At 33.8% G+C, this 20467-nt stretch overlaps 1 protein-coding gene across 2 annotated transcripts; it reads right to left on the bottom strand.

Annotated features, from left to right (window-relative positions):
- Positions 1–5135: 5135 nt before the first annotated feature.
- Positions 5136–19677, bottom strand: mindy1 (MINDY lysine 48 deubiquitinase 1). 2 transcript variants are annotated; one of them, XM_051137224.1, is made up of 12 exons: positions 19487–19677; positions 19135–19196; positions 18701–18951; positions 17919–18559; positions 16152–16209; positions 13118–13182; positions 10905–11063; positions 10724–10826; positions 10489–10631; positions 8054–8242; positions 7695–7835; positions 5136–5770 (listed from the first exon to the last, which is right to left on the bottom strand). In XM_051137224.1, exons 4-12 carry the CDS (start codon positions 18534–18536, stop codon positions 5690–5692), a joined length of 1557 nt encoding a protein of 518 aa, XP_050993181.1. In that variant the 5' UTR covers positions 18537–18559; positions 18701–18951; positions 19135–19196; positions 19487–19677; the 3' UTR covers positions 5136–5689. The 2 variants fall into 2 exon arrangements, with proteins under 2 accessions (XP_050993181.1, XP_050993182.1); XM_051137225.1 differs by having other exon boundaries at positions 5140–5770; positions 17919–18116; positions 18213–18951; positions 19487–19676.
- Positions 19678–20467: the final 790 nt, after the last annotated feature.

Raw genomic sequence — 20467 nt, forward strand, 5'->3', positions numbered from 1 at the left:
AACACAACAGCTTAATTTACTCATGGCTTAAAGTTGGACTCTAACCAAAATTCATGGAATTGTTTCTTAGAATTATAGGAGCTTTATTTTGTACAATGTGATATTGATAGGGCCTTTTGCTTTTTGATCATTTGTGTTTATTGTAGTTTTAGTTCATCTAGAAATGAATATTTATTCACCCTCAGACCAACCAAATTTGTTTTTTCATCTGAACGGGTTTAGAGAGATGTCGCATTGCATCAATGGCTCCCCAATGGATCCCTTTGCAGCGAATGGGTGCCGTCAGAATGAGAGTCCAAACGGCTGATTAAAAACATCACAAATATTCACAAGTAATCCACACCACTCCCGTCCATCATTTGACTTCTTACGAAGTGAAAAGCTGTGTTTGTAAGAAACAGATCCACCATTGAGACGCTTTTTAACTTAAAACCATCACATTTGACCAAAATATGAATTCATATTCTATAATAACACTTCCTCCAATAAAAAAAGTCCATCTTCTGTTGTTCTCTCACATCAAAATCCACCAACGTATTTGCTTACAACCGTTTTGGACTGTTTTTCCTTGTAAACAGAGTTTGACCTGTGCAGATTTCTCTTCTGATTCAGATGAGTCAACTTTTTCACTGGAGAAAACATCTTAATGATGGATGTTTCTTACAAACACTTTAGTTGATTTTAAAATTGATTGACCGGAGCTGAGTGGATTACTTGTGGATTATTGTGATGTTTTTATCATCTGTTTTGACTCTCGTTCTGACGGCACCCATTCACTGCAGAGGATTCATTGGTGAGCAAGTGATGTAATATAGAATCTAAATTTCTCCAAATCTGTTCCGATGAAGAAACAAACTTGGAAATAGCCTGAGGGTGAGTAAATTTTAAGCAAATGTTCATTTCTGTGTGAACTATTGCTTTAAAAGCAGTGCACAGTTTTAATATTCTGCCTCATTTGCAGTCTTGAGATTTGTATACTAATATTAAATCCTAATATCCTGACAACAGCAATTCAGTAAAATAAAAAAATATGAGACTTACGATTTTAATGAACACATTAACAAAACTTGTCATTTATATTAACAAACTGCAAACAATTAATAAAATAAGTAATTTAGACAGTTCTGGATTGCAACTTTCAAAAGAATGACTGAACAGTGGGACATTAGATTAATATGAATCTAGCAAAATGCATAATTAAAGGGTTACTCCGCCCCAAAATTACAATTGAAAATTTTCAGTAATCACTTACTCCCATGTCGTTCCAAACCTGTAAAAGCTTTGTTCGGGTACGGAACACAATTTTAGATATTTGGGGAAGCTTGAGACTGTTCCATTGACTGCCAAGTGAATACCACTGTCAAGACCCAGAAAGTATAAAAGGCATAGGCAAAATAGTCCATCTGCCATCAGTGGTTCAATCTGAATTTTATGAAAATACTTTTTGTACGCAAAAAAAGTAAAAATAACTACTTTATTCCACAATTCGTCTCATCTGTGTTACCGTAGTGCCATTTTAGGAGAATATCTGCAATGTACGCTGTTCTGTGTCAGCCCCACCACACGGATATGCTGTTTTCGTTCAAATCAAAGCGTAAAGAACGTAGAAGGCGTTTTCGTGTGACGCGGCTGACAGAGAAAAGGGTACGCATTTTGCGTTCAGAGACGAATTTTGAGACGAATTGTTGAATAAAGTCATTATTTTTATTTTCTTTGCGTACAAAAAGTATTTTTGTCACTTCATAAAATTCAGATTGAACCACTGATGACAGATTGACTCTTTTGACAACGCCTTTCATACTTTTCTGGGTCTTGACAGTGGTATTTACTTGGCAGCCAATGGGACGGTCTCAAACCTCCCGGTTTTCATCCAAAATATCTGAAATTGTGTTCCGAAGACAAACGAAGCTTTTACGGGTTTGGAACGACATGGGGGTAAGTGATTAATGACAACATTTTCATTTTTGGGGTGGCGTAACCCTTCACGGAATGAATGAAGGAGCGAATAATCAGATGTACAGTGACTGAACGCAGTTTAAAAAGGTTATTTCATGGGAATAAAGATGAAAACATTTGGACATTTTTTTTTTTATCCATTTCTGGATATATTATTCATATCCTCAGTCCATTGACAAACAATGTCGTTGTTTTGTTGCGAGTACAATGTCACACCACAGCAATGTAACATGTTCAGTACAACATAGTGCCTCATACAAACCACTGTGCTCTGTAAATATCCATTTTCTTTGCATTATTTATGAGGTTGTGAAGCATCGAGTGGGCTTTTGTTTTTACTCTTTGGTAAAGGCTCTCAAAACTGTTGCCCTCGAAAAGAAGGAAAACCAAAACGACACGCTGATCTCACGACGAGCGTGTGTTGTAATTACCCATCACCAGTGTTGGTAATTCTCATGTTTCATTGTGACGAACTCAAAAGAAACCAATTGCGACCGTGTCTAGCACATTAACTCACTGAGTCATGTAGAATTGTTAATTAGTCGCGAGAAATCGGTTTTCTATCAACCCCGTGGAAAGTGTTCATTTGTTGTGCGTGTCAGTACTATGCCATTTTTACCATAGACATCTAACATGTCTAATGTTCTAAATCTGATTACCACCTTTTTTTAGTCAGTCCATGCATGGTTTGTGTATTGAATATGTTTTTAAGGAGTTGTTACAAAGGATCTGATATTCGTTTGGAGTTGCGCTGTTTCTTTGGAAAACATTTGAACCCTGGTGTTTGTCTTGCACTTTAATTTTCTTAACGGAAAGCACACAGGGGGAGAAAAAGATAAAATGCAGCACCTTGTATGTTCTTTGTTTTTGTACTTATAAGGTCTTCTTTTTGAAAAGTTTTGCTTTTTTGTATTTCATGTGTTTTTTCATGTTAAAACTGTACAATTGGGCATCTTCCATATAAAAAAAAGAAAAAGAAATGAAATTATCTCTGACTGTGAGCACATTTTCATAAATCAGCACTAATAAACAATATGTATGATGTGTTTCTTTATATCAAGTGTTTGTGAACCACTTCACCCACTTTTACATACACTTGTATTTAAAATCTCTCTCTCCCTCCCTCCCTCCAGTTAGTTCAGGTTTTATTTTGGGCTGACTATGTCAGGTCTGAAAAGTAAAATCGTTTTTTTCCCGTTTTATAACAGAAAATCCTGTATAAGGCTAAATAAAATACATTTTTTACTTTATTTTATGCAATTCTATATATATTTAAATAATATAAAAGTATATACACTCTTTTCGAAAGTTTTGGTTAACATGTTTTTTAAAGAAGTATCTCATGCTCACCAAGGCAGCATATATTTAAAAAAAAAATACAGTAAATTGTAATGTTGTTAAATATCATTACAATTTTAAATAATTGTTTTTCTGTTTTATAAAATGTAATTTATGCTGAATGTACAGTTGCCACTACTCTAGATTTCAGTGTCACATGATCCTTCAGAAATCATTATATTTTTTGGTACTTTTTAGCTGATTTTAACAATATTGAAAATAGTTGTAAGAAAAGTGTCATAGAATTTTGTTCAGCACTTATTTGAAATAGAAATCATTTGTTACATAAATGTCTTTGCTGTCAATTTTGATCAATTTAATGCATCCTTGCTGAATATAAGTATTATTATTATGATTTTAAAACTACCAAAACTGTCATAACAGACTACATTATAAAAAATCTGAAAAAATGTACCCATTTAAATCTGGAAATAAAAGAATTTTGAAAGTTACATTAAATATGATATGAACAGGCAGAGACAAAAAAACAACTGCTAGATGTAAGAATTCTAAAAAATAAAAAAAAAAAAATGTAAACTCAGAATTCTGAGCAAATGTCAAAATTGTAAGATTTAAAAAAAAGTCAAAATTATGAGATGTAAACTCAGAATTCTGAAAAAAAGTCAAAATTGCAAGACACTTAAAGTTCTGAAAAAAAAGGAAAAAGTTGAGATGTAAATCAGAATTGAAAAAATCTAAATGTCAAAATTGTGAAACATGAAGTCAGAATTCTGAATTATGAGATGTAAACTCAAAATTCTGAAAAAAGTATAAAATTATGAGATATAAACTCAGAATTATATTTTAAAAAGTCAAAATGGCGAGACATGAAGTCAGAATTCTAAAAAAGGTCCAAATTATAATATGCAAACTCAGAATTCTAAAAAAACCTAGAATTCTGCTTTTAAAAGTCAAAATTATGAGATATAAACTCATAATTCTGAAAAGTCAAAATTGCAAGACATAAAACTCAAAATTCTGAAAAAAGTAAAAATTGAGATGTAAACTCAGAATTCTGAAAAAATATCAAAATTGCGAGACGTGAACCCAGAATTTTGTTTTTAAGTCAAAATTGCGAGACGTACACTCAAAATTTTAAAAAGGCAAAATTATGAAACGTACACTCAAAATTCTGAAAAAATGTCAAAATTGCGAGATGTGAACTCAGAATTCTGAAGAAAAAGTCCAAATTAGTAGATGTAAACTCAAAAATTGCAAGACATACACTTAAAGTTATGAAAAATTTTACAAATTGAGATGAGACTCAGAATTCTAGAAAAAAAATAAAAAATTAAAAATTTCAAAATATAAATTCTATTGTAACATTATGAATGTCTTCACTATGACTTTTTACCAATTTAATGCATCCCATGTTGAATAGAAGTATTATTATTATTTAAAAAAAAAAAATGTTGATTAAAAAGTCACAGACCATGTTTAAAAAAAAAAAAAAAAAAAAAAAAAATGTTTTCCAGATTTAAATCTGGAAATAAAATAATTTTGAAAGTTAAATCAGATGTGATATAAAAAGGCAGAGACACTGTTTGTCAAGTAAATTTGCAACATTGATTATGTGTCTCTTTGTACAGCCAGCCAGATGTTCTGTCTTCCATTAAAGCACAAGATGCTCTTTGGATTATACTCAAATGGAGAACATGATTATCGGGTTTGTATTAAATAAAAATGCAAAACAGAAGCATTTTCACAAGTGCTCTCAGACTTTTGGAGCCCACTGTACATGTGCTTATAATAATACTTAACTGTGTATGTGTGGAAAATGATTTTGATGACACTGCACCAAAAATGCTGCACTTCAGATTCTTTGTGTAATACTAATATTTCAGACATTTCAGAAATCAGTGGTCACACATTTCCTGTTAACAGAGGTGGCTTTATTAGCTCAGTTTACAGGATTCAGGGAGCTCCACGGTGTGCTGAGCCAATCAAAGCAGAGTCCTGTGTACTTAGTTTACTGTACATCCCTTTGGATGAAAAGCCGTCGAGCACTAACTATGTACAGATCAACTTGAGACAGTAGCATTTCAATGTAATATTAAATTCTTATTACAATACCTGATTATTTACCATTACACTCTTGGATCTTCAGCGGCATAGTTAGGAGCTCCATATTAGCACTCGAACACTCGTTAGTGCTTAGAAACACTTGCTACCTTTATTTGGTCCAGTAGACAACGATGAGCAACAGTTCCAACCATGAGGATAAAGGAAAGGCAAAAAACAAGGGGGTCAACTGTACTGTAAAGGCAGGCTTGGCATTGGGACGACAGGTCAGGTAAGAGTGAAGTCCTTTGTTTCAGTAGTGGTACAGAAGAAACTGTTAACTTAAGCTGAACTGGCTTTGAGAGTCTGGTTACGGTGGTGAGTGGACTCTGACTTAAAGAATGCAACAATCTGAGTCGTCCTTCTTTTCTCGACGCCTCTGTCCTCCGTGCTGAGATGCGGCCTGACCTCTCACCTGCAGGGATATGAAGACAGTACATATTTAGAGGTCAATTTCAGTAACTCTTCTGAATTTTGTCACTACACTACTGCAGAAACCAATAACTGAGTGGGGAAAGGTTTACAAAGGGCATTTGACAACAGTTTCAGGCTTCTAAAGGAACTGCTTATCCAAAAAAGATTATATGTCAAACTTTATGTAGCTCTTGGAAGCTGTGGAAGCTTTTTTGGAAGTAATTTAGACATTTTATTTTTAGAAAAAGTGAATATACATCTCAAAACTTGGACTTTTTTTCAGAATTCGGAGTTAACATGCCAGTCTTTACTTTTTTTTTTTTTTTTTTTTAGAATTCTGAGTTTACGTTTCAGTTCTTATTTTTTTTTCAGAATTCAAAATTTATATCTTGCAATTCTGACTTTTTTTCAGAATTCTCAGTATACGTCAATTTTTACTTTTTTCAGAATTCTCAGTGTAAGAATTTTGACATTTTCCCAGAATTCCGAGTTTAACAACTCATAATTCTGAGTTCACATCATGAGTTTGATTTTTTTTTAAAAAAAAACAGAATTCTGAGTTTAATCTCGCAATTTTGACATTTTTTCAGAATTCTAAGTTTTAACAACTCATAATTTAGACTTTTTAAAAATCTGAATTTTGAGTTTACATCTCACAATTTTTAAATTTTTTACAACTGACAATTTAGACTTTTTAAATCAGAATTCTGAGTTTAAATCTCGCAAATGTAACAATTTTTTCAGAATTCCAAGTTTACATAAAAATTTTTTTTCCAGAATTCTGAATTTACATATCAATTTTAACTTTTTTCCCCTCAGAATTCTGGAGTTTACATTTCACAATTTTGACCTTTTTTAAAAAACAATCACAATTCTTAATTTACATCTCGCAATTTTGAATTTTTTTTTTACATGAATTAATTTTGTATTTCAATTTTTACTTTTTTTTTCTCACAATTCTGAGTTTACATCTTGCAATTTTTTTGTCTTTTCAGAATTCTCAGTTTACGTCCCACAATTTCGATTTTTTTTTTCAGAATTCTCATTTTACACCAATTTATACTTTTTTCCAGAATTCTCAGTTTTTATCTCACAATTTTTACATTTTTTCAGAATTCTGAGTTTAACAACTAATTTAGACTTTACAACTCATAATTTTGACCTTTTTTTAAAATCAGAATTTACACCTTGCAATTTACATTTTTTCAGAATTCTTACGCCTAACAATTCTATTTTTTGTTTCTGCTATGGAAATAAAAAGGGTAATCGTGACTTTTTATCTCACAATTCTTCTCTTGTTCTCAACTTCTTTTCTCAGAATTCTGAGAACAAACACCAAAATTGTGAGAAACTGGAAGAATTCTGTATTTCAACAGAATTGTGAAATAAAAAGTTATAATAATGTTTTGGATTGGAATGACATGAGAGTGAGTAAATGAGTTAATTTTGAGTGAACTACACTACTGTTTTTTTAAAGACATTGTTTTAACACTAATAAAAAGAAATGCTTCTTGAGCACTAACATTGGCATATTAGAAAGATTTCTGAAGAATCATGAAACAGAATCCATCACACAAATAAATTTCATTTTAAAATGTTAAAACTTTTCTTTTAAATAGTAATAATATTGCACAATATTACTATTTTCACTGTATTTTGGATCAAATAAATGCAGTTAAGCATAGGAGGCTTAAAAACACTATCTTTGAACAGTAGTTTATATTGAAACAAGTAAAACAAATATGTGTAAATCATTCATGAATCTACTCTTATGTAAACTCCTGCACTACACCGAATGCAACAATTTACACAACGGTTTATAAATGATTTACTCATGAATTCATTCTGCCAGGGTTTCATGAATTTAGTCTCAAAGAATGATGCCATGCACAAGCGTTGCCTTCTGAAGTAAAGACAGGAAGTACCTGTCCTGCTGAGGGTTGGTGCTGTTGTGTTTGTGGCTGCTGATACTCTTCCTGCTGCAGCTGTCTTGCCAGCTCAAGATCACTCATGGGTCCAGGAGCTTCACCCTGCTGCTGCTGCAGGGACATCGCCACCAGATAGTCCTTGATAACACAACCAAACATTCATTAAATGAATCTTTGAATGAATCAGCTTTCTCAAAAGCTATTAACTTAAAAATCAGAAATAGAATAATTGGGAACTAATGTAGATTTGTTTTGCATTAGGATTTGAGGAGGAGGAGGTAGAACACGCTAGACCGTGATGCTATCGGTTACTCTTACGCCTTATGACAGGAACCAGCTGGCAAAATCTTAATCACCTGATCGATCTGCATTTGCTGCTGTTGTGCGGTGGGCTGGCTGGCTGCTGAGGGTTTCTGGGAAGGGTGACACAATCTGAAGTCTGAGTCACAGAAATTCCCATCCCCCTCCACATTATGGAGACTCTCCCACACCACGCTCTCCTCCTGCAGGAATCCCTGATCTGTGACCAGCAGGTAAAGATGACCCTGCAATTTCACACATTGAACTAGTCAGCGGATAAGATGTTGACAAAAACTGAGACAAAGCCATTTCCATTAATATTTGAAGGTAATTCAATATGGTTCAAGTATCATTATCAACATACAACATGAAAAGTGTTGATTTTTGCTTGTATTTTACTTGATTTTACTGGATTTAAAGGAGAAGTCCACTTCCAGAACAACAATTTACAAATAATTTACTCACCCCCTTGTCATCCAAGATGTCCATGTCCACGTCTTTCTGTCTTCAGTTGTAAAGAAATTATGGTTTTTGAGGAAAGCATTTCAAGATTTTTCTCCATATAATGGACTTCATTGGTGCCCCGACTTTGAACTTCCAAAATGTAGTTTAAATGCAGCTTCAAAGGGCTCTAAATGATCCCAGCCGAGGAAGAAGGGTCTTATCTAGTAAAACGATCTGTCATTTTTCATCACACACAAAAGCTTGTGTAGCACAGGCTCTGGGATGCATGTCCATTAGTAATGGGTCGTTCTTGAACGATTCCTTCATTTTGAACGAATCTTCAATGTGACTCTGGAAGAACGAGTCGTCTCGGGGAGTGATTCGTTCAGTCATGCATATGCAACATCCTATTAGGTTCTGTACTGGAATTAGGAATTGTTTCGAGTCTTTGGGTTTTTCGAGTCATTCGTTCAGCTTATGGGGTGTCACGTGATGAACAAATGACTTAAACCTGAAAACTTGTCAGATAAGAGGTGAGGTGAGCTAATCATAGACTAAAGGCCCAGGTAAACAATGAATGAATCTTTTCTGTTTCTTATGTTGCTTCTTTGTAGTGTGATCAACGTTTGTGTAAGCAGTAGATGTGTTGGGGAAGTAAAACGTAATATTTAATTATATTTTGCTAAAATGAACGAAATGACTCAAAAAAAGATTTGTTGTTGACTCAAAGGTCCGAGTTGGTAAAATAATCCAAACTTCCCATCACTACTACGAATCATGTGTAAGTTCATTGTCTGTGTACTGAGCATGGCGAAAAACTCCCATCTTATTTTCTCCTACAACTTGAGAGGAGGATATTGTTGACACTTGCGCTTTCTTACTCTTTGCGCGTTCACTTTGTAAACGCTGGGTCTGTAGTTCCACCTACGTTCCGTGTGACCTTTCGACATGATGACAATAGTATGTAGCGTTGCATCCCAAAGCCTGTGCTACACAAGCTTTTGTGCTTAAAAAGTACAAAAATGTTGGTTATCTAAAAAAAAAAAAATGATAATCATTTCATTAGATAAGACCCTTCTTCCTTGGGTGGGATCGTTTAGAGGCCTTTGAAGCTGCACTGAAACTGCAATTTGGAAGTTCAAATTTGCGAACACCATTGAAGTCCACTGTATGGAGATAATTCCTGAAATGTTTTCCTAAAACATAATTTCTTTACGACTGAAGAAAGAAAGACAAACATCTTGGATGACAACGGGGTACATCATCTGTAAATTTTTGTTCTGGAAGTGACAGATTTAAAATGCATTTGTATAAAAAATGCAAGTATAGTTCAAGTCTATTAACATATTTACTGACATATTATTTGGAGTACTACTTGTGCACAATGCACATTTCTTAATATTAAGCCTAAAACATATTTTAATGTTATGATTGATGAGGACTGTATGATCTTCAAATATTATTGGTCTTCAAATGCAAAATATTTAAAGTGTACCTAAAGAGTACTTGCAATAGTTCCACTTTAACAGAATCAAACATACTTCAGTAAATCTTTAGCTAGACTTCAGCACTACATCTGCACAATTAAAGTGCATTAAGTGCAAAATTAATTGCTCCAATTTAGCAGTTTTTAAATATACCAGTTTAGTATACTAAAACTACAACTGCAGGGTGTTTCTATTAAGTACATAATTGTATTTGTAGTATACTTAGCATGAAATACATGTATTTTAAATACATTTTAGTATATTTATTTTTCACTAGGGATGAAAAAAGCCAGATTGCCTAAAATCTCAAAATTGACCAGTCCGTTAAAAAAGGTGTTTTTGCCTGTTGTATCTTGTCTTAAGTTATAAATGCAGTTACTCAAGCTAAATGTTTAACTTGGGAAATAAATACTTCTGTGCTATTTTTGCTATAAAAATCTGCCCAGACATTTTTTTTTTTTTTGGTGGTTGTGCTGGCAGGTTTAAAGCGGCCTGACATCTCTGGGCTTGTTATAATCAGCTTAGCTGGAGAGTGTTGGTGTGGGAAAGCTGCTAAACACCTTGTGCTTTATCATAGTGCTGAAGTGGTTGTTCCTGAAAAATACAGACAGTTCGCCCTCCTTGGCTGTCGTGTTGAGCTCACACAGGCCGTGATAAGACAGCTGGGTTGCTGTGGACTCCAAAAACTGCTCTGCTATCAAACCTGCCAACAAACAGAGATTAGGACTTACCATCAGCCATGAGTCCACAAACCTCTGATACACATTTGCGTATAAGAACTAACACTAAATGCACCTTCGCTGACTTGACTGCTATCTGTCGAGTGCTTGAAATCTATGATCTTCTCCACCAGTTGGTTGTAGCTGAGTTTGCCCACTGCAGACACAACCTCGGGACTCTGAAAAAGAATGAAGCACTTGTATTACATTACATTGTATTACATGTAATACATTATAGCATTTTTCTGCTGACGTACCTGTGGGTCCACAAGCCAGCCGTGGTAGAGAGGAATGTCAAGCAGATCAAAGACGATGCATTCAGGCGTGTACTCGAAATCCGACACACCTGTAAAACGCACATTAACGTCGAGGCCTGTCGACAACTTTGGCAGCACAGCCATCGCGTCGCTCATGTTCTGAGAAGGCAATGAGAAATATAAATAAAGCATTGTGAGACAAAATACATGCAGATATGTGAAGCTATTTCAGGAAAATTTATCATGGTTATGTTATTGACCTCAGAGTGTGAGATATTGAGATTTCTGTGTCAAGCGGAAGATAGTGTAATATTAACCACAAAACATCCTGATTGCTCTCAGCTTATCTATTAAGTTGAAATCATGCAAACTGTATTTAAAAACTAAATTAGCTGATGAACACATTATAGCTCAAAAGTTTGGGGTCAGTATCCTTCAGAAATCATTCTAATTAGGGCTGCACAATTACTCGAATTTCTACTTTTTATATTTAAAGAAGAAACTATATATAAAAATGCATGCAGTTGCTTTAAACAATGAAAAAATCGCTTTGCTTCAAAGCTATTCAAAACATTATTCAATGTAACTGTGATAATCATAATTAATCATCTCAATTACAATTTCAAGGTAATAATCGACAATTATGATTTTTGTCATAATCGTGCAGCCCCAATTCTAATATGCTGATGTGGTACTCAAGAAACATTTCATATTAGTATTAATGTTAAAAAACGTTGTGCTGCTTAATGTTTTTGTGGTAATCTTGGTTGTTTTTTTCAGGTATATGATATATAGTAAATATAAAGTATATTTTGTAGCAATATAAGTGTCTTAACCGTCCCTTTTGACAAATAAATGGAAGCCTAGCTTAATAATTATAAGTATTCATTTCATATAAAAAATTATAAAATAAACCTTGATTATTTCTATTTTCAATTCTCAAGACAAGCAAATAGCAGACTACATTCAGAAAAATTAATCATCTCAAATATTCAAAAATAAAAATTATATATATACACTACCTGTCAAAAGTTTTTGGACAGTAAGTTTTTTAATGTTTTTAAAGTCTCTTCTGCTCACCAAGCCTGCATTTATTTGATCCAAAAGTACAGCAAAAACAATAAAATTTTGAAATGTTGAAAGTTTTCTATTTTAATATATTTTAAAATGTAATTTACTCCTATGATTTCTAAATTGAATTTTTAGCACCATTATTCCAGTCACATTGTCCTTCAGAAATCATTCTAATATTCTGATTTGCTGCTCAAAAAACATTTATTATTATAACCAAGTTGAAAACAGCGGAGTAGAATTTTTCAGGTTTCTTTGATGAATAGAAAGTTCAGAAGAACAGCACTTATCTTAAATAGAAAAATTTTGTAATATTATAAATGTCTTCATCATCAACTTTTGATTCATTTAAAGCATCCTTGCTATATAAATTATTAAATTATTATTAAATTAAATTAATTATTAATTTCTATCATTTATTACAAAATATATAAAATAATAAAATGTATTATAAAATAATAATAATAGTAATAACAAATGTTTCTTTAAACAGAACATTAGAATGATTTCTGAAGGATCATGTGACACTGAAGACTGGAGTAATGATGCAGAAAATGTATCTTTGATCACAGGAATAAATTACATTTTAAAATATATTCAAATAGAAAGCAGTTATTTTAAATAGTAAAAATACTTAATATTGCTGCTTTTGCTGTATTTCGAATCAAATAAATGTAGGCTTGGTGAGACTTTAAAAAACACTGTCTGAAAACTTTTGACTGGTAGAGTACATTTTCAATTATATTATCTGTGTATACTCAAGCCATTTAAGTAACAAAAACTATGATATAAAAACCTGAGCATTATGTTGCATAAGCTTGAGTTATTCTACTGGATACATCTAATTTTCAATCATGAGCAAAAAGGAACAGCAATGGCACATGGACAAAAGAAGCCTTTCATTTGTGCATCTATAAGCACAAACACACGCTGTAATTGTCGGAATTGTTAATGAAGGGATCACAAGCCTTTATTCACAGTCTGAAGGCCTCATTCACAATATCTGATTGTATATGTGTTTTGCTTCTGAGGTTTCCAGCACAGCCCATCTGCTTAACATGATAATTATATTCACTAGACATGTGCTGAAGATCTGTGCAGAGCTGAGCCTGTTACACTTGTTCTCCCACACTGCAATTTACCTGCTGGAAATTCAGCTCCATGCCTTCTGCTTTCTCCCGTGGCTTGATGGACAGCACACATTCGCCTGAAACAACAATAGAATTAGGTTTAAGCATTTTTAAAAACACTTCAGCGTTCAGTGATGTGAATTGAAAAGCGTCACCTTTTCATGTCTAGCATATTTGTATTGTTTGTGAAAGCACTTCTGGTTTATCTCCCCATCAGTCAGCATAACATCCTCATCACATGTTGTTCTTTCTAGCTATGACCTAATAAGAGGTAATATACAGTGGCTCCAAATATTATTTAGACACTTAAGCCACACTTCAAATGTCATTGTATTAGAAAATATAAGTACATACAGTTGAGGTCAAAAGTTTACATACACCTTGCAGAATCTGTAAAATGTTATTTTACCAAAATAAAAGGGATCATATAAAATGCATGTTTTTATTTAGCACTGACCTGAATATCATTTCACCTAAAAGACATTTACATGTAGTCCACAAGAGAAAATAATAGTTCGATGTATAAAACTGACCCTGTTCAAAAGTTTACACGCACTTAATTTTTCAGCATTTTTGTGTATTTGAACCCTTTCCAACAATGACTATGATTTTGAGATCCATCTTCTCACACCGAGTACAACTGAGGGACTCATATGGGAGCTATTACAAAAACGCTCACTGATGCTTCAAAAGCAAACACAATGCATTAAGAGCTGTGGGGTGAAAACTTTTTGAATTTGAAGATTAGGGTAAATGTAACTTATTTTGTCTTCTGAGAAACATGTATCTTCTGTAGTTTCTAAAGGGCAGTACTAAATGAAAAAATATGGTATACTCATTTGCCTTGGGTCATTTTCTGTGAAGAACATATATCAGAACAAATTTTTAATTTTTAATAACCACACACTGTACACCCCCCCTACACACTTATATTACATACAGGATGTTCGGGTCCACTGGACCCGGGGCTAAAGAAAGAGTGGAAATTTTAGGTCCTGTGTAACTTCACTCTGTCCTCCTATTGTCTGGGCCTGCTATTAGTATGTGTATGTGGGTTTATGTGCATGTATGTGTGAGTAGGTGTGAGTGAGAGTCTGTGAGAGTGTGAGTGTAAGTGTGAGTTTTGTGGTTCTGCCCCTGCCATTCCTGCACAAGGTTGTAGCTCTTTAATACATAAATGTGATCTAACAAAGGAAAAGGGCAAATATCAACCATACATGCTGTTTATATTGCTTGTAATTGGGATGAAGTAAAAATCTGTTGAGTATTTTAACCTAAACCTAAATTTTTTTAATTGTGTTGAATTAAAACCCAAAAATGCAGCAGGTCCACCACACCCACGAAAACTGGCTGAGTAACAAAAATATGAACACCATATGCTAACACCAGGTTAATGCATTGTTTTTTTTTTTTTCTGGAGCTTAGGTGAGCATTTAAACCTTCTGTAATAGTTGCATATGAGTCCCTCAGTTGTCCTCAGTGTGAAAAGATGGATCTCAAAATCATACAGTCATTGTTGGAAAGGGTTCAAATACACAAAAATGCTGTAAAACAGTGAGAAGTTTAACTGTTCAGGACAAACAAGGGACAACTATCACTAAACAAACAAACAAAAAAAACAGAATCAAGCATATGTAAACTTTTCAACAGGGTCAACTATTATTTTCTCTTGTGGACTATATGTAAACATCTTTGTGTGAAATATCTTATTCAGGTCAGTACTAAATAAAATAACATGCATTTTGTACGATCCCTCTTATTTTGGTAAAATAATTAACATTTTGCAGATTCTGCAAGGTGTATATAAACTTTTGACTTCAACTGTAAATATAAACAATACAACAGTGATGTCAGTTGGTTAATAAAAAATTTAGAAAATGGAAAGTTTAAAGATTTTTTTACCAATTTTTCGTTTTACCAATTTTGTTATGTAATGCAATACAATGACAAGTATGTGACTTCAATGTGCAAACGTTTCCAAATACTTTTTAGGGACACTGTAAAAGAAAACCTACACCCATAGCTGATCACCAGTGTGGTGGTTAAAGCACTAGTTCCCCAAAAAATTAAAACTGGCTGAAAATATACTCAGGTCATTTAAGATGAGTTTTTAGCATTACATCACTTGCTCACCTTGCAGTGAATGGGTGCCGTCAGAATCAGAGTCCAAAAAGCTGACAAAAACCGACACAATAATCCACACAACTCCAGTGAAGCAAAAAGTTGCATGTTTGTAATAAACAAATCCATCATTAAGGCCTTTTTAAAAATATTGCTTTCTCCAGTGATAAAATTATCTCACCTGAATCAGGAGAGAAATATGCACAGATCCAGAGATAAACTATTTACAAGTGAAAACAGAAACAATTGTAAACAAAAATGTTGGTAGAGTTTGAAATGGAAGGATGACAGGGAATGGACTTCTTCACTGGACGAAGCAATATTATGGATTACGGAATTGTATTGTGGCCAGAAGCAATGGTTAAAATGGTTAAAACACCACATGATGGATTTATTACCTACAAACCAATTCATGCCAATTACTGGTGGATTACTGTGACGTTTTTATCTGACTACAGAGGATTCATTGGTGAGCAAGTGATATAATTCTAAACTTCTCCAACATTTTCAGCAAATGTTCATTTTTGGGTGAACTATTCCTTTAAACATCTGGACTAGTAAGGATTCAGACCCTGCCGAGGGCTCAGATAGTATTTCCATTGTGTCCTTGAGCAAGGCACTTAACCTAAAAGCATCTTCTAAATGACTACTTACACAAAGAGCAGACACTTAATGGTATAATCCGTGATTGGGGTGCCATTAGTGGTACTGAAACACAAATGTTTTCACACAGTAACCACACCCCCTCTCCTTGTTAAGTCACAACAGCCATCTGTTTCTAACCATAAAGTTTACTGTGATGCATCCCTACAGCTCCTTAACTTATTATAGTCCATTACCAGGAAAGACGTGCTGTGTGACTCATGCACTCTGTGTTATAATGTAATTTGATGTATAGCATGTCCAGTGCTCTAAAACAGCTTACCAAGGTGAGCCATCAGCTCCTCTGTGGTGACCACTTCAGTCTGAGCCGGCAACTTCACCTGAGGAATAGGCGTTCATACAGTTTATATTTTACAAACATATAATTGTCTAAATGGCACGTACATGAAATTAACAAACAAATACTTCTGCTTTTAGTCATGGCACACCCTCGTCTACAGTTTTTCGTTCTTCTATTTCACAACACTTTTTTTTTTTTTCCTGAATGTGTTATCAATATTTTACTGTAAGCTTAAATTGTGTTTATACAGTAACAGATAAGGACAGTCATGAGTCTTTTACTAGGTCAGTCAAAAGTCGGTCAAAAGGTGGTTTCATTTAGCTAAACACTGATTACAGTTGATTACAATGAATGTTATATATTTATATATACACTACTGTTCAAAAGTTCAGGGTTAGTAAGATTCTTTGAAAGCTTTTGAATAAGACTTAAGCTCACAAAGGCTGATGAAAAATTTGATGAAAAATAAAGCAAAATAGTAACATAGTAAAATATTATTTCAATTTAAAATAACTACTTTATATTTTAAAATGGCACTTATTTCTGTAACAGTAAAGTTGATGATTCAGTATCATATGATACTTCAGAAATCATACTAATATGCTACTCAAGAAACATTTCTGGTTATTATCAATGTTGAAAACAGTTGTGCTGCATAATATTTTTGCATAAACCGTGATATGTACATAACCAGTCAAAAGTTTTTGAACAGTAAGATTTTAATGTTTTTTTAACAAGCCTCCTCTGCTCAACAAGCCTGCATTCATTCATTCCAAAGTACTACATAAACAGTAATATTTTGAAATATTTTTACTATTTAAAACAACTATTTTCTATTTGAATATATTTAAAAATGTAATTTATTCCTGCGATTTCAAAGCTGAATTTTAGCATCATTACTCCAGTCATATGATCCTTCAGAGATCATTCTAATATTCTCATTTGCTGCTCAAAAAACATTTATTATTTTTATTATTATGTTGAAAACAGCTGAATAATTTTTTCAGGTTTCTTTGATAAATAGAACGTTCAGAAGCACAGCATTTATCTGAAATAGAAATCTTTTGTAACATTATAAACGTCTTTATCATCAATTTAAAGCATCCTTGCTAAATAAAAATACCAATTTCTATCATTTCTTTCAAATAAATAAATAAATAAATAAATAAAAATATTAAATATTGATGATGATAATAATAAAATCAGCATATTAAAATGATTCTGAAGGATCATGTGACACTGAAGACTGGAGTAATGATGCTGAAAGTTTAGCTTTGATCACATGAATAAATTACATTTTAAAATATATTCAAATAGAAAACACTTATTTTAAATTGTAAAAATAGTTCACAATATTACTGATATGCTTTGGATCAAATAAATGCAAGAGACTTCTTTAAAAAACATTAAAAATCTTACTGTTCAAAAACTTTTGACTGGTAGTGTATATTTATATTAATTACTGATTTCAGTCAACGCAACACAAATTACCTACATTTTCTACTTATTTTTTGTTAAGTTATTGTTCAGCATGTCAGATGACTTACAAAATTCAAAGTATCTTTCAAATTAGTAAAACAAATAGTGTACAACCTACAAGCTGAAGTTTAATATTTAAGCTTTAGTTTTGTTCAAACAGTACAAGTGATGCTTGCCTTAGCAAACACCACATAATGTACTTGTTTTGCACCATGTATTTGTACTCAACAGCTTGACTACAATGAGCAGGTAATGCTGTGAATGGCTTACCTTCCACCGCAACAACAAGATGTTCATGATGGCAATCAGGGGGCAGGGTCCGTTCTCGCTCTGTGTTATGATGGCCGTCTTCTTTTCTTTCCAGGTAATCCACTTGACAAAATAGTACGCCGGCATGCTAGGCTCTGATGCCCTCGCAGCACCCACACAGGCCCCTTCACTCTCCTGAGAGGGAACTTGGTTGGCATCCTGAGCAGATTTGGATGAAATCAAAGGTCCATCAGGAGGAACCCCATTAGTCTCCTCTGAGAACTCCAGACTGGCCATGGAGAAAGTGGGCGTTACCTCTGATTGGCTGGGCGTGTAGGATTGGCTATTGAGGATGTCGGATTCATCGGTTTTGTCTTGGCTTTTACTAGTCATGGACTGAGCTGCAATAGCATCATCTTCAAGAGAAGGATTTTTGCATGCTGTAAGATCATCTTTCGCAAGGTGAGGAGGAACACTCCCAGTGGACTCCTCGATGTTGGTGACGCCCTCTTTTTGGCTGATTTCCTTGTCCTGTGGTCTAGCAGCATCTAAGTCCTCATTTTTGTTTGCGTTCGACTGCTGTCCCTCCGAAAGGCCTATAATCTCACCATCAACGGTGTCTGGGCAAGAATCTGCCATGACCTGACAGGTGAGACTGTGTGCTTATAATTAACAAAGCCAAATAAAAAAACGGGTGGAAATCGAACACGTTTTTAAAAACACTTCAAGTTGTTGATAAAATAAAAAATAAAAAATCTGGAAGTGACTGTTTTGCTATTTCCAAAAACTGTATTTTTGCTTACTTCATATTTCTGAGGGACTTCTGCAGGATCCACGTTTTAAAAGCAATAGCTTGTGCCAAAAAGCCAGATATATTACATCAATTCCTTCTCAAGTTAAAAACTTGGTACTTTCTTGATTTCAAGCCACGTCCATTACTAGTATGCGGAGGACGAAACGGTTAAAGTGGCAGTTTTTCGGCACACCTCTGCCTAGTTGTGTTGTTTTTTACAGTTGCTTAATTCTGGGAACAGCTGAGTCACAGGGAGGCTTTCTGTGGACGCACACAAAGCATGTCAGCATTTACAAACTCTACATGCACAAACCAAAATGCACTACTTGTTCAATTCTGAAGCAGACATAAAAATATAAGCCTTTGAGTTACAATAGTTTGCTTAGAAAAACTACTTCATGCGTAATAGTAACATGTTTGAACACCCTTAGGGTTAGTTTTCACCTGATCACTGAAGGATGAGGCTCTAGAGGTTTTCTGATATCATATTTTGAATTTCACAAACTCTGAAACAAACAGGAAGACATTAAGATAAGACTCACTTATTAAACTGAAACGTGCAAATGGGCAATTGTTGACTTTTAAAACAATAAACACTGCATGTGATGTTTTAATAATAAATTGACTGTCAACAAAATTACTGATTGTTATTAGAACAATAAGGTATTTATTTGCCAATCTATTTGCAAAAAACAACTTCTACTCTGTGAGTTCATAAACATGCTAGTGTACTTACAATCTTGATAAGAGTACAGCAGCTCACCCTGTATTATTTACAACAGCAGCAGAAACTTACCATAGCGACCTTTCTGCAGGTCTTTAGGTCTTCTTTAGGTTCTTCTTTCCCTTTTAAAACATACACTGTAAAATACAGCAATCCAGTGAATGTGTTTGGGTGAAATCTACAGGCTTTACTGTTTGCCCGTCTGGCTGATACGGCGCACGTCACTCTATTTCTCGCCACTCTTTCCGTAATCTTGTTTTTGCCTGTCTCACTTCCGGTGCTTGTGTTTGTAAACAGTGACGTCACGTCGGAACCGCATTTACTCTTTTTAAATATATTCTATTTTTTCTACTTGGTTAAGATGCTATGTTAGAACATACTGGCAATAATCTTGCTGTTAAATATGTTTTGATATTTTAAGACGTGTGGGATATGAAATATTAGCAGGTATCTAGTGGCATCGCGTGGTTGGAGGAAGGAAATGCAGGTCCGAGCTGCACTGATGATGACGAATAGAATAGAATAGAATAGAATAGAATAGAATAGAATAGAATAGAATATCTGTCATCATTGAGTCACTCTTATTTTTCCAAACCAATACGACTTTCTTTCTTTCTTTAGTAGAACACAAAAGGAAATTTTAAGAAGAAGGACAGTTCTATTCACATTCATTGTACGGACAAAATGATGCAATGAAACGGGAATGGTGACCGAGGCTGTCAGTCCCAAACATTCGTTTGTGTTCCACATAAAAAAGAAAGGTGCAATACCAGTCAAAAGTTATTTTATAGCGTATAATGTTACAAAAGCTTTTTATTTCAGATAAATGCTGATCTTTGGATCTGTATATTCATCAAAAAATCCTGAAAAAAAATGTTTCTTGAACTTTCTTGATGTCTCTCGAAATGTTTTTGAACAGAAAATCAGCATATTTTATTAAAAAAGCAGTATATAGAAATATATATAGAAAGCAAATGTTTTAAATAGTAAAATATTTTTAAATTGTACTGTTTTTGCTGTACTTTGGATCAAATAAATGAAGGCTTGGTGAGC

Source organism: Labeo rohita, chromosome 19, assembly GCF_022985175.1.
Source record: "Labeo rohita strain BAU-BD-2019 chromosome 19, IGBB_LRoh.1.0, whole genome shotgun sequence".
In the NCBI taxonomy this organism is placed as follows: Eukaryota; Metazoa; Chordata; class Actinopteri; order Cypriniformes; family Cyprinidae; genus Labeo; species Labeo rohita.